At 45.5% G+C, this 16,926-nt stretch overlaps 1 protein-coding gene across 4 annotated transcripts in view; it reads right to left on the reverse strand.

Moving 5' to 3' along the window:
- The window catches only part of FSTL4 (follistatin like 4), a 657,291-nt gene that overhangs the window by 395,953 nt on the left and 244,412 nt on the right, over positions 1 to 16,926 (reverse strand). For all 4 annotated transcript variants that reach the window (XM_020908080.2, XM_070465356.1, XM_070465357.1 and 1 more), the window contains one exon: positions 10,495 to 10,630. In XM_020908080.2, coding sequence (XP_020763739.2) covers positions 10,495 to 10,620 — 126 coding nt within the window. In that variant the 5' untranslated portion in view covers positions 10,621 to 10,630. The remainder of the gene's footprint in view (positions 1 to 10,494; positions 10,631 to 16,926) is intronic.

Below are 16,926 nucleotides of genomic sequence, written 5' to 3' on the forward strand. Positions count from 1 at the left end.
GCACGTTTTAAACACAAGGCTAGAAAAGCAAATAAATGGGAAGAATTCTGTGTTCTTTACTTAGACAGCAAGCTTTAAATGATTGAACGGCTTAAGCAAGCTTTCACTCTGGTTGACCTAAGATGTAGCATCAAGAAAAGCCATCAGGAGTCTCACACCTACTTAACAACATCCCCAGAGACAGTTTCTGTTCTCTCTGCCCTCAGCCCCTTCCTCCCTTTGTAGGGATAGTCGGCAGCCACCCTCCCTGGAGCCACAGGCTATTTCTGCTGACCCTAAAAATGTGAAACATAAACAGAACATCCTGCATTTGAGTTTACATTGCATTCTCGGGTTCCTATTTCAGGTGAGGGTCCAGTGTGCCCGCCTCGTGTTCCAGCCTCTTCGCAGAAGGGACCATCAGGGTCAGGCAGGCCCAAAGCCCACTCTGGGAGGGAGTCAGCAAGTGAGTCAGGGATTCAACCCCCTCCTCTATACACAACCTATAGGGCTCTATTACATTTCTACTGCTTCAGTAAGGATGCTGGAAAGATTTGAAACTGTGACGGGATTCTACTATAAGTGGAAACCAAAGAACCGTCTGGTCTCTCCAGGGATTTTTTTTGTAAAGAGTCCTAGAAACTCAAGTCTCCTTGTCTAAATTCCTATGTGATGCCAAAACAATAATAGAAGGTCTCTGACTCACTCACTTACTTGACAAGTATCTGAATACCCTACTGTGTACCAAACCCTCCTGGACACTGGGGATCCAGGGGGCCCAGACTCCAGGATACTGACCATTCCACCAGAAAGAGGACCCTCCCACAAGAGCTGGCCTGCTGGACACCGAGTGACAAGTACTGCAGCTGGTGGTAGCATGCCAGCTCTTGGTGTGAGAGAAGTGCACAGTCTTCTTGATGGGTGCTTAGTAGGGTTGGAGATCAAGGGCACAAACCACAGCTCTGATAGCTGTGTTCTGAGCAGCTGTCCCTGCCAGATATACATGTACCATCTTAGTCCTCATGACAACTCTGAAATCAGGACTTTTATTGCTTGCATTCTACTCAATGCTAAACTGAAGGTCAGAGAATAAGGAACTTCCCTCAGCCACACAGCTGGAAGGGAGGAAGCAGATCTGAGCCTCAGGGCGCTTTGACAAAGGGCCCCCAAAAAGCAGAATAGGAGATTCCTTAGGCAGCAGTGCAGACAGGTAGTGTGGCAAGTGAATAGTTTGGTCCCAGCTGGAAAAAGCAACTGTGGGATTTTAAAGCAACAATAAACATCATGGAGGATGAAGAGGAAATGTAGAACCTCTAGGATCCAGTTAGGTCATGGCGGGGGAAGGCTGCCTGCAACCTGTCTATGCTAGGAGCTTGCCCACCACCAGCCAACAAGCCATTAAGAGCGCACAGAACCTTCAGCCTCAGTAAGGAGAACTGTGTGGTCAGAGAAAAAGGCCATGCTCCAGAGGCAGGGGCCGAAACCCAGGTGGTCATCTTGGCCACCTTTGTGGTGGGGCCAATATGCCCAATTCCCTCAGAGCTGGTTAGATGACCAGCTGACGTGGTTCTTTAAGCCACTTCCTAGTCCATTAAAGGCTCACTGGTCATCAGTGGCATTCCCTGGAGAGAACCTTCCTGAGAAATATGGGGATGACTTCCCAACTCTTGAAAAAAATACACACATACACTTTCTATCCCAATCCAGAACCTTAGTGGTTAAAGTATTTTAACAAAATTAACAGTGGTAGCTTTCCTTTCCAACTAAAACCTCAAAAGCATTTTAATTTGAACTCAAGACCCTCTTGGAACACTGGTAAAGTGGGGAAAGCAGGGCTCAGTCTCCAGGTGAAGCATCAAGCAATCACTGAGGTGCTTTTCTGAAACCACCTACAGCTGAAGGGAAAACAATGGCAGTTCCCTACAGGCCAACCCAGCATCTTGTCAGCACCAGCTTCTCCACTCCTACCCTGCACAGAGTCAGGCTGAAACGCACCCTTTGGCCAGGGGAAGACCTGAGTCCCACAGGTCACTCACCCTCCATTCTTCACTCTAGCCAAGAGCAAACTCTCTTGAGTTTTCTTCTTCTCAACTAGAAGTGAAACCAGACTGTCTTTTGTTAGGATGAAGAGGTTGTCCACCAAATAGCAGTGTGTGTCAAGTTTCATGAGCAGACTAAAGAGATGGCAAGAAATTTTAAGATTATGAGTAAGAAATCCTCACCCCACTTTCCCTTTAAGCTCTCCTGTCACCTCCACATAGAGGATTGCTGGATGTGGCCACAGAAACCTACCTGTAGGGGCACTTGCCACCACCTACACGGATGGCCCTGGGGCCTCTTTCTGAGACGAGCATCCATCCTATCCATCTTGGAGCTAATAGAGTTTTCCAGCCATGAAATTAGTACAGACACCACAGAATACAACTCTGAAACTAGGTCTGGGAACTAATGTCTTGACAGGGCTTAGACTCCAGCTCGGCAGGAAATTCAAGGCCATGCTACCACACGCTTCTGTGGGTCTCAGTTCCCTGTGAACCACCACGTTGGCCAAAGGCTTTGTTTGGGTATTTTTCATAAGATGTTATGGAAAAACCCAAATGAGGCTTTTGGCCAACCCAACAGATGGACGTTCCAGTGATTAACAGTTATGTCTGACTGGTCCTTAGACAGAACCCACCTACGTGGGCAATCTAGAACATGCCAGTGTCAGGCTTCCATGGGATGGACTGCCCTTTTTCCAACTCTAGCTTTTATTCTTCTTTATAAATAAGAAGGTAGAAAGATACAAAGAGGTGATAGGGATTCCTGGAGTTAGCTGAGTTTATTCTTTAAAAAGTTTTCATGTTTCTGCTTTGTGAAGTCAAAGGTCTAGGAAGCCCTCATCTGAGCACAGATCCCAGCACATGGCAGATATGTAGCCCTTGTTAGACACCGAGTAATAAGACAGTTCCAATTCCTTTCTTCTTAGCACTCTGAGGACTCCTCTCCCTGACATCAGCAGCCGTTACTCCAGGGAGCCTTCTTTGAACCCAGGTCTGTATGTGGGATGTGGCAGTGTTTCTGGCCAAACAGACTCCACATGCTCTCCATGCAGAGATCCTCACAAGCTTCCCTTCCCCAGAGGCGAGCACCCAGGAGGTTTCAGACAAAGCAAGACGGGCCACGCCTTCAGACCTCACACCTGCTACTTGGCCAAACAGGATTAAGAAAGAGAGGTTAAGACTACATCTGAAAGAACACTTTGCGCTTTCGGCTCACGTTTTAAAGCCCCCCAGTCTGCAGCGATAGAATTTAGATGTGAAGTAAGCCTGAAAGGGACCTCCCCTGACATCTTGATCACCCCTCACTCTCCACACGAGGAAACTGAAGCCCAGAGAAGAGAAGGGAGTGGCTCAAGTCCATGGAACTAGCTGTGCCAGGCTAGACCTGAGACCAGAGCGCAGTCAGGAGTCCTGTGTTCTCACCCCGAGACTCGCAGGCTTGGGGCAGACTGAACTTCTGAGCTACAAGGCTGCAACAGTGTTTAAGGGGCTCTGCTTGTTCCTGTTCTCTTCTCTCCCAGTGGGTCATTTCTCAAATTTTGGGAGTGGGTCAAACGGCTGACAGGCTTTACTGGGACCACAGAGAGAAGGCCAAGCCAGGCAACAGATGGATCGCCAGCCTACGGCACACACCCCATGTCATCCCAGCGCAACCTCCAGAGCTGGGCACTTCCCCACCAACCCGACAGTAACACTTCACAGCTCTCTCCCTCCACCCTCCCAATTCCATCTTGTCCCTGCACTTCTGTCTGCCCTTAACACACCCAGATCCTTCCCTCAGGGACTATTTCCTCCAAAACCTGATTGGAGGACAGCGGCCCTTGGGGGAGGGAAGAAGCACAAGGTAAACCCTGCCCTGGCCCTCCCCTCCCGACTCCCTCCCGGCAGAATTCTGCTTCCTTTCTAGCCTCAGTGCAGGTCAGTCGCTCAGTCATGTCCGACTCTTTGTGGCTCCGTGGACTGTAGCACGCCAGGCTTCCCTATCCTTCACCATCTCCTGGAGCTTGCTCAAACTCATGTCCATCAAGGCTGTGACGCTATCCAACCCTCTTATCCTCTGTCATCCCCTTCTCCTCCTGCCTTCAATCTTTCCCAGCATCAGGGTCTTTTCCAAGCGTTTCTACCCTGCAGGGGTCCATTCAGGGCTGGATTCTGTGTCACCACTCCCTACTAAGCCCAGCAGTGCTATCAGGGAGACATTTTAAAACTAAACTGAAGCAAAATTAATTTTATTTTCTGAATTTCACTACAGTTCCTGAAATACCTGAGCAAAGCATAAGGCTTGGTCCCCAGGGCAAGCTGGAGGTCCCAATTACCCAAAGGAGTAAGTGAGGATATCCAGGTTTCACTTTTGGAAAGAAAGAATCCTCAAGATATTAGAACCATGATCTCATGGGGGAAAAGACTAGCTTCTCTGCATCTAGGACTTCCTGACTCAGAAAATTTCTAAGGCCAAGATGCAAGTGTGTGTGGTCACTGACAAGTAAGGGACCAGACTCTGTGGACAGATGGCTTCTCCAAGCCCTGGGGGGCTCAGGTGGGCTGCTTCCTTCACCCAACAGCATCCGCCTGGCTCTGCTGCGGTTTTCTCAGGTCCTGGACCCCTCTCATCCTAAGCCCTCCCTCCCTGGAGCCGGTGGCCCTCTCCCTCCCCAGGGGGCTGGCAACAAGATGAGGCCCAGGAGTCTCATAGCAGAAGCCACAGCAGTGGAGGCAGAAGGACAATGACCCTGGCTTGCAGGACAGAGGAGAGAACCCCCACACAGGGGGCCTGTTAGAGTCTGACACTGACATGGCATTTTCTTGTCTCTGAATGGGAAACGAAGGAGACGACCCGCAATCACAGAGAACTAATCGAGAAGATGACTGGGGTCTGGCAGAGCTGATGCTGCCAAGTCACCCCAAAATGGAAATCAGAGCCCCATTTACAATGCCTGGCCTGATGCCCTGATTACAAGGATGGGAACTTTCCTAGAGAAGCATAGATTATTTAGCAGCAGAGGCATAAATAAAATAGATATGTAAATGCTAAATTAAGAGGAAGAACAATAATGGTTTTCTGTGAACTCATAAATGTTTATTTTCCTGGGTCACAGAACTTTTCAGAGCCAATTAAAACTCTGTCAACTATGATCTCAAAATACCAAAGGGGCCCACAGTACACTAACTGGTACAGAGCAGGTTTCCCAAAACCGGCAAGAGAGGAAGAACATCCAAGGCAAAGAACAAAGATGGTGGGGCCCCTGTCCACGGATTAAAAATGAAAACAAAACCCCCAAACACAGCACCAGTCCAGCACTTGTGGTCCCCAAAGCAGCCTGGCTGGGCGCTGGGGCCAGAAGCTGGGTGAGACACCAGGGTGGGAGGCACAGGTGATGGTGAGGGCCTGGGAGTGCCGGCTGACCTCTGGATGTAAATCACCTACAGACAAGCCAGGGTGCGACCCAGGATTCAGAGATCTAAGTTTACCTGTCTGCCTGCTTGCTTGAAAATAGGTGAAAATTACTCAGACGCCCCCCCCCCCAGGTTGTATCAATTCACTGACCCCCTCACCTACCTGCCCCTGCCTCCTCTCCCCCAAACCAATTTCATGGCAAGCTATTTCCCAGCATGACTGCAGTCTGTGTGTTTCTCTCCTTTTCCTGACTACAGTCAACATCATCCTGTTAGCAGGAAGCTTAAAAAAAAAAAAAAAAGGCCAGGGTTCATCACCAAACGAATTCTCCTTCCTGAATGTGGAAGAGGGAGGTTGTGGGGTACCCCGAAGGCTTTTCTGCCCACTGTCCTCTGGGACTGGAAGTATTAGGGCCTGTTCACAATCACACTGAAGCTCAAGAGACCCTGGACTGGGGTAGGTACAGCCCACACCATCTCTAAAGGTAGAAGCCAGCTCATCCAATGTCCCTGGGACTCGGAGTACTGTCACCACCCTTCACCCTGGAAATTACGAATTTACTCACATCTGTAGATGGGAGATTGTGAATCTCCCAATTTTCCCTAGAAGCTAACATCCATACCCTCTGACACAGAGTAATCAGCAGACAGCCAGAGGCGAGAGCTGGAGGAGCAGAGAAGAGGCCTCCCCCTGCCAGAACCGCCCCTGCAGCAGACATCTCATATAAGGGGTGCCATCTACATTCCAGTGCCCCACACCCAGTGAAAGATGAAAGGCCCATCGCACTTTCTTGCTGAAAAGTGCTACACCCAAGTCTCATCTTCTTTGAAAGATAGTCAGTGCTGGAGTTTGGCACCAGGGAGTGCTGAGGAAGGGCGATTCCACAGAACACAGACATTAGAGCTGTGCGCAGGCCCGTGCTGTAGGTGAGGCCTAGGAAATGCTGAGTACCAGCCTGGACCCTGTCTGCGGTCCCCCAGGAAGGAGGGAGCCGGCTTTCTCTTCCCACGAACAGAGTGAGGGGCTGGAGTGGTCAACTAATCTTCCCCAGCCGTCAATCAAAAAGAAGTTGGGGGGCACGGGGTGGGGCAGACCATCACTGGAAAGGGGAGGGGTGCCTGGTCTTAAATTCAATCAAATGTGCAAGAACAAGGACACTTATTAAGGGAGAAAAATGTTTCTTAGGTTAATGCTCAGTCTTAGCAGCCTGAGTCTTCCTGAGTGCCCAACCAATGCAGAGAGAAGCCAGATCATTTAACTTCTCTAAAATTCGAAGGTGTCCTCCCAGGGAGAGGAGTGCAATCTGCGTCTGGGGCCAACCCTTGCAGAAAGGGGAAAGGCAGGTCAGCCCCAGCAGGATCCTGCTCTCTCAGGCTGATCCCCAGGGTCAGGGAGGATGGGAAGCATCCTGACTCTGATACCACTCCTATATATCTTTCTCCTCAAAGATCCTTGTGTGACTTCACACACACTAAAAAAAAAAAAAAAAATGGTGTCTGACCTCAAAGCACATCTCTGCTCTGTAAGCACCAAGGCATACAAAGCTAACAATTTTAAATGGAACCAGTACCAATATTTACAGATATTTAGTGCGTGACTAGAAACTATGGGGAAGAGCAATTTAGGAAAAGTTCAGCAAAATCAGGAAGCAGGCAAGAAGGCTGAGTAATAGCCACCATCCAATCCCCCAGCTAGCAAGCGATGGCAACTCCGTATCCAGGGCTCAAAGGGGTGGGGACCCTCCATGGGGACCCTCCCACACACGCCTGCCCCTCAAGAGGGGGCGTCACTAGGGACTGTTACCACACCCCTTCTCACTTGCCTGGTTCCCCATTATAAAATTCTACCATGGATTTTTACTACTGTATTTATCTTGGCCAGAGTATCAGGGAAAAGAGGAAAATATAACTATTTCGGAATTTCAATAAGTTGTATCTCTTTGAATTGTTTCCTGTAGATTCAAGATTGCATTAGTATTCTAGACCATGTCATGCCACTCAGCTCTTATTAAACGGGCACTCCACCCAGCTACATTTCTTTTTTATCTACGTTTGTAAAATGGTAAACTCCTTGAAGCTATTTCAGCTGTAGTCTTTGTACATAAAACAATATTTTAACAAAATTCATATTCATTATAATTGCTTTAAAGATGTGCAAGCACACACACATTGGTCATTTAATCCTTGTTTACCCTTAGGACACTTGAGTAATTGGCATAATAACTTGAAAGGCAAATCAAATCTCATTAATGCTTTCCAAGTACTTCAAAAATCTCAAGTCAATGAATGTTTTGGGAAGTACTCCTATCAGGAGGAAAACACACAGGGAAACATTTTACCATTTAGTTCCTGGAAAGGTTTTTTTGATTTATTTATTTATTGAGTCTCAGGAAACTATTGGTTTTGATTCTTCTAGAAAATAAGACTGCCTGAGGAAACTGCTAGAGGAGTTTAATATGGTTTGCAAGGTGAGCTCTGGATATATTAAGAGCTACAGTTCAAAGAAGGAACTACCCAGACCCTGTAACACACAGGACTGTCTCGGATATTGATAAGGTACAAGCACAGCTCAGCCGCCAAGCTGCTTAAAGGGCTGCTGGGAGGGACCATTCACGCCCCCGTCGGAAGTGGGCCTTCAGCACAGGGAGGTGTTAAAAACTCATCTAAATACAGGACAGTCCAGTGCGAAACTGAAAGCATCAAGGTGACTTCAAGACTAGTACCAAATGTTGAATAAATATCGATTGACTGAAAAGCTCAATAAGCCTCTGCAAGGAAGAGAAAGATAAAGAAGACGGCTACATTCTTATGCTAAAATAAAATTTAAGAGTTAAAAAGAAAAAGACATAGGAAAGACTAGGAGTAGGAGTTCAGAGAGAGATCAAACATGACCAAGAGTGGTCAAAGAAGATTCTAGAGAAAAGGTAAGAACCAGAGCAAGGCCATGGAGGAGTGGCTGATTCAGACTTGCAAAAAAAAAAAAAAAAAAAAAACCGGGGGTGGGGGGGGGGGACACAGGAGGACCCTAGCAAGTGAGGGCACAGTGGGACCATGCATCAGGTGTGATCAAGGTCAGCCAACTAACCAGTTACAATGTTGGACAATACATGTCTTGCCCTCTCTAAACATTCAAGGAGGTTGTCCTATGTCCTGGGCCCATTCACATCCTCATCATCTCATTTAAAAATTAGCAGAAGCAGACTCAACAAGCACTCACAAAAACTCAGACTACAGCAAAGAGAACTGGAGGGCTAAGGCAGATGTTTCTGCCTTCCAGAGTCCACAGAGGCATCACTTCCTTTCCCTGAAGCAGTGACATTCCCAAAGCTGGGTGACAATGGTGTCTCCCGGGCTCTATCCTAAAAAAGGCAAGCAGGGAGCACAATATCCCCAAGCAAAAGAGCCTCCCGTCCTCAGGATGAGCAGCATCTGCTTTTTCTTGTTGGTATACAAAGTACTAGCTAAATAAAGAAGCCCTGGGTTGATATCAACTTATCTTCAATTTACCTCCAGCTAAAACCACCTTAATTGGCTTGACTGTTTTAACTAAAATGAGCAATTTAAAACAGTGGGCCAACGAGCCCCAACAGTAAGAAGAATAAACACACCTTGCTGTGTGTTTGCCTGTTTGCTTTTCTAGTAAATATTCAACAATATATTTATAGGAGTTAAGTGATCATTTTCTCTCTGTATGAGTACCAGTATAGTGATTAAATGGTTCCCATTGGGAAATGCCGGGCTTGCTGGCAAGTCAGCCTTCAGACTCTTTCAAAAGAGCATTACCTTGCATCCTTCATGGAGCTAGATGGGAGAGATAGTGTTTCTATTTAATCATCTGCTCACCACAAAGGGAAGCCACACTAACTTCAGCAGGAAAAGTGTATGCATTAAATTACTTCTGAAGCTCCCTGAAGAGTAAGGCTTGTAGGTTTGGGACTGCATTACAATTAAGTAATAATGAAAGAGAAATCATGTCTTTTGATCAAATAATGCATTAATCCTACCATATACCAGGTATCGTTGTTCACTCTCCAGGTTATGCTGACTTTGGGGGGTGACTGTGTTGGGAAGATCTCCTGCAGAAGGGAAAGGTTACCCAGTATTCTGACCTGGAGAACTCCATGGACTATATAGTCCATGGGGTCGCAAAGAGTCGGACACGACTAAGCGACTTTCACTTTCTTCCTTATTCCACAGGACAGGACGCAGGCACAAAGTGAAGGAAAAGGGGGTGCATCTTGGAAGACAATGGCAATTAAGATGTCCTGGAAAGCTCTCAGGTGAGAATTAGTATTCACCACATCATCAAGGAAATCCTAGGTAGTTTTAATGGAAGGACGGTCTAGTCATTTCTTAAGGTTCAGCATGGACAAAACATTTTCTGCAGAAAGTCTACATCCCTCACAAGCCCCCAGTTCATGCAGCCCACTACCTGAGCAGAGCGGATGCTGTTTAGGGCTCCTCTTCACCACTTCAGACCAGAGTTCACCAAGCAATTAGCAGGATGGCGAGACTCTCCCGGGAGGCATTTGAGAACAAGTTTTTCAAGCACTTTAGAAGCATTTATATATACCTAACATGCCATTAATCATTCTTATCTGTTCATTAAGGCCGGCTCCCTCAGGACTTCCACCCGCCAGTTCTTACTCCTCCTGGTTCTTTTATCTACATAGCTGAAAAGGAGTCTGTTTCCTTTAAAACATATTTTATAATTAAAAGACTTCATTAATTCACAGGGGTGTGTTCCACCGATGAGTCGGCACTTTCAGAGTACTATTAAACATACACAGAGGCCATTCTCGGGAGGGTCTGCATAGAAGACAAACCATGCAACCACAGCTTGATTTAGGGATACATCGTCAACACTGGAGAGATTTTAGACCATTGTCATAGCATCATATAAACCTTCAGTCCCTATCGACACACACGGCTTCCTTCTGTCTCCTACTGCAAAGGGAGCAGGGTCTTCAATTCCACTGCAATCTACTTGATATAAACTACAGGCAGAAAGGAAATCAGATACTGTAACAATCAAAAGCAATGAGTTTTAAATGTCATGCCAGCTGTGATGTGACTATACCTCTGCCGGGGACTCTCCCACACCCACGTTCCATCCTCCGCTGGCTCCCAGGTTCATCCATCCCAGCGCAGCAGGCAGGGAGGCTCCAAGCAGTGTGAGATGTAGCCAAAAGCCTCTTGGTCTCATTTTGTTGAGTCTGTTGAGAAAATGACAAATACCCAGCACTAAGCACTGCAAAATGTAAACAAGTCAAGGGGTAGTTAGCGAGTGAGTACTTGCTCTCCAGAATCAGATAAACATTGAGTTTATATGCTGGCACCAGGTCTTCTGGTTTACCGTGGAGAAGTTACACTACTTTGGAGCCTTAGTTTACTCATCTCTAAAGTGGGGTCAATAATATGTACCCAAGAGGGCTGCTGTGAGGGCTGAAGGAGGCAGGGCTGGGCACACAGTAAAAGCTCTAAATGCTGGCTGGTATGCAGAAACCCACTTGAAACACACCTGTCACCACATCTGTAAGAACAAATGAGGGTGGAAAGGCTGAGACACCACTGATAGGTTACCATGTGTCCACGCTTCCGTTTCTGCAGACAGCATTTGCAGTGGGGCACACAATAAACACGGGTGAGAAATCATGTTAAATCTGTAGCATTCCTGTTTGTAGCTGAGGACAAAGTTAACAAGATAGTGAACTTCAAAACATTAAGGGGTCTACTGTTTTCGTTTCTGTTCTAAGACCAATCCTTTTTGTAGTAGAATTCAAACATCCACCGGATAACAGGATTTCAGTAACATTTAAGATATTTTATGAGACTCTGTTTGGTATTGTCTAAAATACTAGAGGACAAGAAATGGGCAATTGAAAGTAATAAAAGAATTACATGGATGAAAAAAACACAAAGGATCAGTTGTAATAAAAATTCAACGTCCTAATATATGCTGGGCATTGTGTTAAGAGGACAAAGACACAGACTGGTGCGTTTGTCCAATTAGCTGTCCTTTTTAAGGTTTCCACTGTGAACATATTCCAGCCTTAATTTCAGTATCTCTGAGAAACATAGCCAGATAGAGCTCATCATGCAGTATTTACAACTCTGACCCAAGGAAACTTTAAGGGTTATTGATTTCTGTGAGCACCACACAATTTAGCGCTTAATTGCATGCGGTCCACACTGCCTCGTGCTCAGGGCTGCGGAGATGAAAACAGAGCGCGTTGGAGGCCAGCACCCCCTGTGAGTTGGCTCAGGGCTGGTCCAGAGAGGTGTCCGAGTCAGAGATGACGAGCTGCTTGAGAGACCTTACAGCCTGTTCGAAGGCTCCACCCATGCTCACCCCCAAAGCCAGCTTAGAAGGACCCTGTGCTACACAAGGAGAGGGATCAAATAATCACCAGAGCTGCTGCCAGGGCTGCCAAACAAACACACTGCCTGCCACCTTCCAGGCTTCCTGTGGCTGCCTTCCACACCCCAGTAAAGCTGCCGTTCCAGACTTGCTTTATGTCCCCAACTTGAGACAGAAATACCCACAGCAATGAGGAGCCAGACTAAAACTTGTGGGCATGTAACACTGGCCTATGAGAGGCAAGGTTATAAGTTATGGCTATCTTTTAAGGGAAGGTTTTTTTTCTTTTTTAAGGAGTCCACAGGCTCCTACTCCTACCTATGTTTCTTCAGCCATTCATCTTGGACATCTGCAGGGAAAGCTGGAGCTACCGGGGAAAGAGTCTGGGTGGCCAGTAAATCCAATGTGACAGTCATGGTCTCAGCGCCATCTGCACCAGCTTCCCCCCTCTGAGGAAGGCAGAGCAAAGTGGAACCCGTGCGGCGGCTACCTGGGAAAAGGCTGCAGCGTTATCAGCAGCCACCCAGCGCTACGTTCCCCATCCAGGGCTCGAGCTAGGGTGTGTGTTCTTACAGGGAGGAGGAGGAGGGAAAATCACATTCAGGACTACAAGAGAATAAAAATGACTTTCCCTAACTGAAACCAGTTTTTCTAAAAATAAATAGGGCAACACCCTACTCTCCATAAATTATTCTCCTCTGAACACAGAGCCATGTTCCAGAGACCGCAGAAAGCAGCTATTCGATTTTTGGAATTTTTTTTTTCTTCAAACAAGCAACAGTAATTCAAGCTGGAACTAGAAAGACACTGCTTCCCACTCTACTTTTATTCATCCTTCCCTACTTATCCACCATCACACAGTGCTCATGGAGTAAGCATACATTTCAAAGGTCTTCTCTCCCTTTTCATGCCTTCAAGCTGAAATAAACTAAAAAACAGCAAGATAATCCAAACTCACTCTAGATAACTTACAGACGTCAATTCCTGGAGTTATAAAATATTCAAGCCACAATATCGAGTATTTAGTTTTCACTTCGTCTAGTAATCCAAGACCAATTATTTTGGATGTTTTATTATTAATGGATAGCATCAGAATAAATTCTGTTCATTTCACTTGTTTTGAAAAGCGCCAAATCACTTCATTCAACAGGGTGTACCCAGACCTCTGCCATTAACCCAGCTGTCCTGAGCTATGTTTCAGAACCTGAGCTGCAGCATTGCTGCACTTGGAATCGTCTCTGGTTTTGTCTAGATTGTGTTGAGGTTCCCATAGGATTTTACTAGATGACAAGGAAACGTGAAACAGGCCAACTTCTGAAATATTCCTAGGCAGCCTCTCTGTAAAGTTTATTTCAGCTTGGCCACCACCAGATTAAACTTCATTTGCATGGTGGATGCGTCTGAGATGTCATTTTATACTCAGGGTGATTGACAATTCATTCCATCTACAGCAGCAACAGCCTTAAAATTTACAACTCAAGTTTTATGACAGTTCAGTTCATAAAAAAAAAAGAATTAATACTGGGTCTAAATCAATTTTGATGATCTGTCTAATAACCAAATAGAGATTATCTATTTGGTTAACACTTATATAGCAATTACTATGTGTCAGGCACTGTTCTAAATGCTTTATAGGTACTAACTCATACCCCTCATTGCTATTCCATGAGGAGGGCAAGGATTAGCTCCTAGTTAGGTAACAGAGGAGATGGGTCACAGAGAGGGTTAAGTACCCTGCCAAGACCATGTGGCAAATAAATGACAGAGCTGGGACTCCAAGCCAGCCAGGTGGATGTGGATCTATATTCAAACCCTGTCCACTGAGGCCTCTTGATCCTTAGCAATATTTCATTTGGATGAATGGGAGTTTTTAGTATGATGGGGAAACATCTACACATAACAAAATCGGAGGCCCTGAGCCCCAGGTCTCTCCTCTGAAAGATGCTGAGACCTTGTTCCTCCAGCTTCCATGGCTCCAGCAAGCAGAGGAGCAGAGCGAGGGGGAGGTCAAGCTGCCCCCTGCCCACACTCCACCTATGATGGGGCCACACGGCACACTCTCCTCGGCCTTCATCACTGCTGTCTTTATTGGCCTAGAATGAATGTGGCTGAAATAAAAAAAAAAAAAAAACAAAAAACCATGAGGAGATGCAAAGGATGCCAGGCAGCAAGGATGCCCTTCAGCTCACTGGCAATACCAGTCAGCCTGGTAGATGGTCACTTTGGGGAAAGAGGGTCTGTTGAAAGATTAATTACTCCTCAAATTCAAATAGCGCTACTGGCCCGCAGACAGAAGAACACACAACAAGACTCTCCCCATCATAGAAATAGGAAGGTATCACCAGTAAGGTCACAAACCCTCTTTTTCAACCTAAAGCTCCTTTTGAAATCAATTTAGGTTTATAAGCTTCATCCAATCCATGCTAGAGCCCCAAGATTGGTTATAAATCTACCTGAGATTGTTCTCATAAAAGATCTGGGACTATTTCTCCTTTCAAACAACTTATAAAACACAATCACTTAATATTTAAGATATCTAGTTTCCAAGGAAAGTACTTCACTGCTTCTTCTGGGGTTTCCCACCTGAGCCTCATGTTTCCCCATGCTCGGGAGAATCAGGTGCCAGGCTGGCCACTGATTAGACAGGCACCAAAGGCCTGGAAGGTGGAAAGAGTCACCCAATATATAAAGCCAACTCAGTGGCCAGACCTAGACTATCACTGGAGCATCCTGAACCCCTAGGCAACTGCTTTGTTTCTCATATCATCTCAAATTTACATATGGAATCGTATGCATTCTCTCTTTAGACAGACTGATTTTCCTTTTTTTAAAGTTATGAATGAGCCCTACTTCACCTTGCTGTGAAAACCACAGGATTTCCTGGTGTTATAAGTTGATAGCTATACTATTATTTATTTGTATTTAATATTATAGAGGTACTACACATCTGTAGACTGTAACATTCCAAATACTGACTTGCTTTCTGAAGAAAGTGGAAAAACCATGACCAAAGAAGGCAAATGGTCCGGGAGAAATAGATATGAACATGTAAACTCCAAATCTGCCCCACCAGAGAACATACAGTGGCATGCAATCTGTCTTTACTGAACAGTGTCAGAGGCCAGAGAGAAGCACTGACATAGACACAAACTTCTCTTTCCTCCTCCAGGAACCAGCCCTGTTTGGGAAGAATTTGGGAAGAATTCTGACCCTCAGAGCTCTGGGGAAGATTATTTCCTGGTTTGTTCTCTCTTGTCTTTTCTCTCAGAATATGGTGACATTACCAGTCCAGACATTATGGAGTAGTCACGCAGAAATGGCTCCTCTTTGTCACAGACAGGACCAGAAATTACAAAGATGATTTGGCAGAACTGAGCAACACCATCCAGCCTTGAAGAGGACGGTAAGGTTTGTGACTTTGAGCCTCCTGAATTTCTAACCTAATTGAAAAGTGTATGCTCTAGCCAACTGCTTTTAGGTGCATTGCCTTTTACACATGTGATGCTGGCAATCAGCAACACACACCAAAATCTTACAGTTCTCTCTGTATGCTCACCCCATGTTCAAAGAAAAAAAAAAAAAAAAACACATCAAAAGCCCAAACTAAAACCAGGAAGCTACCTGCTAACTTCTGCAAGGCTTAGGACTGCAGTTTTGATTGGTGAGTCTTTTAGGAAAAAAAGAAAGGGGTTCAAACTTCCTAAAATGGTTTCTAAAATACCAATCCAAGGAAATTAGGCATGGAAACATATGAAGGCAACCATGAAGCAAGCTATAATGAAGTTATATTCCATTTCCCAGTAATTATCTACTCTGTATCTTTGGTTAATTGTTCCTACATTTGATAAATTTGATATCTAAATTAGTCTATGTGTAAATCTATGACACTCCTATTTACTACGAAGTTAACATATAGAATCCTCAACATTCAGATTATACTTCTGGAGTACAATGTTCTCTCCACTGTAGTTCTGTTTTACTTGAAGTTGCATGCCTTGTGTTATGCACCAAGATAGAAAATGTAAGGAAAGATGTGCTCTTGAAATAACTGCCTAATTTGATTAACTAGTAAGCACACAGCATCACAAGAAGGTTGAGTTTGCAAAAAAAAAAAAAATACCAAAAAAGGCAAAGTAGCAATTAAGGAAATTTTTAGGAAATCCCTACTAGTCAGTGCCAATTTCTGAAATATAATGTTGTCAAACAAAAGATCACATCATGAAGATCACAAAAAAAGGTTGGGGGGGAGCAGGGTGTGGGGGTGAGGGGAAGCCTGCAGCCCTTAGGAGGAGAAGAATCCTGAATGACTGGCAGATCAAGGTAGAAAAATTCAATCTATTCCTCCCTCAACTACCTCCAGGACCCAGCCAAAGGGATAAGGTTCTCCCCGTACCCAGAACAAGTTGGCCCTCTCTGTAAAAAAAGAAAAAAAAAACCCTTCCTGGAATTAATAATAATAGAGGGTGGGCAAAAAAATTGAAGAGAGGAAAATCCACTGTAACTTTTATTAAGCAATTTATATTCATTACATCAAAGACTATTTTCTTGCACTGACCTTTGCTCTGTCTGAAGTCTTTGCAGAGAGGGCTGTCTTTTTTTATACAGGATGGGAAGAAAGTGAACATTCATCTGAATGTGTTTAAACAGAAATAATCTAGTAATGCTGCAGTGTCTTCTCACAAAACTACTTTGGGAAGTAGACATGGCCCTGTAGGGCATCAGCTCAGGTCTTCCATGAGAGCTACTGCCTAAGGGCTGCTGGACCTTTGGGGTCAGAGACGCCACATCCCTCACTCCCCTGACTTTGTGCTTCCCAGGTGAGCAGCTCCACCTGACACATTGCCCAGACCCACAGCCTGTCTGGATCATTCCAGGATCAAGAGGGCACTGTTAAAAGTCATCTCTCGCTTTCCCCCAACCCTGATGGTAGGAAAATAATTCGAGACTTTAAAGAAAAGTCCGAATTTCTTCCCGACCCTTTTCTCGCCTCATGGATTGTGAAATGGGCCCATTTTGGGACGCACATTTTTAGTGCCACGTCTTACTAAAATTCTGTTTGGCCCAGAGAATGTGGACGGATGTCTGTGTTTCAGGGGCCCATCGAGTACAATTTCTGGTGCACAGGTTTGCTACAAATTCACGAAGGGAACA

The sequence above is a fragment of the Odocoileus virginianus genome, chromosome 3 (assembly GCF_023699985.2).
Source record: "Odocoileus virginianus isolate 20LAN1187 ecotype Illinois chromosome 3, Ovbor_1.2, whole genome shotgun sequence".
Classification (NCBI taxonomy): domain Eukaryota; kingdom Metazoa; phylum Chordata; class Mammalia; order Artiodactyla; family Cervidae; genus Odocoileus; species Odocoileus virginianus.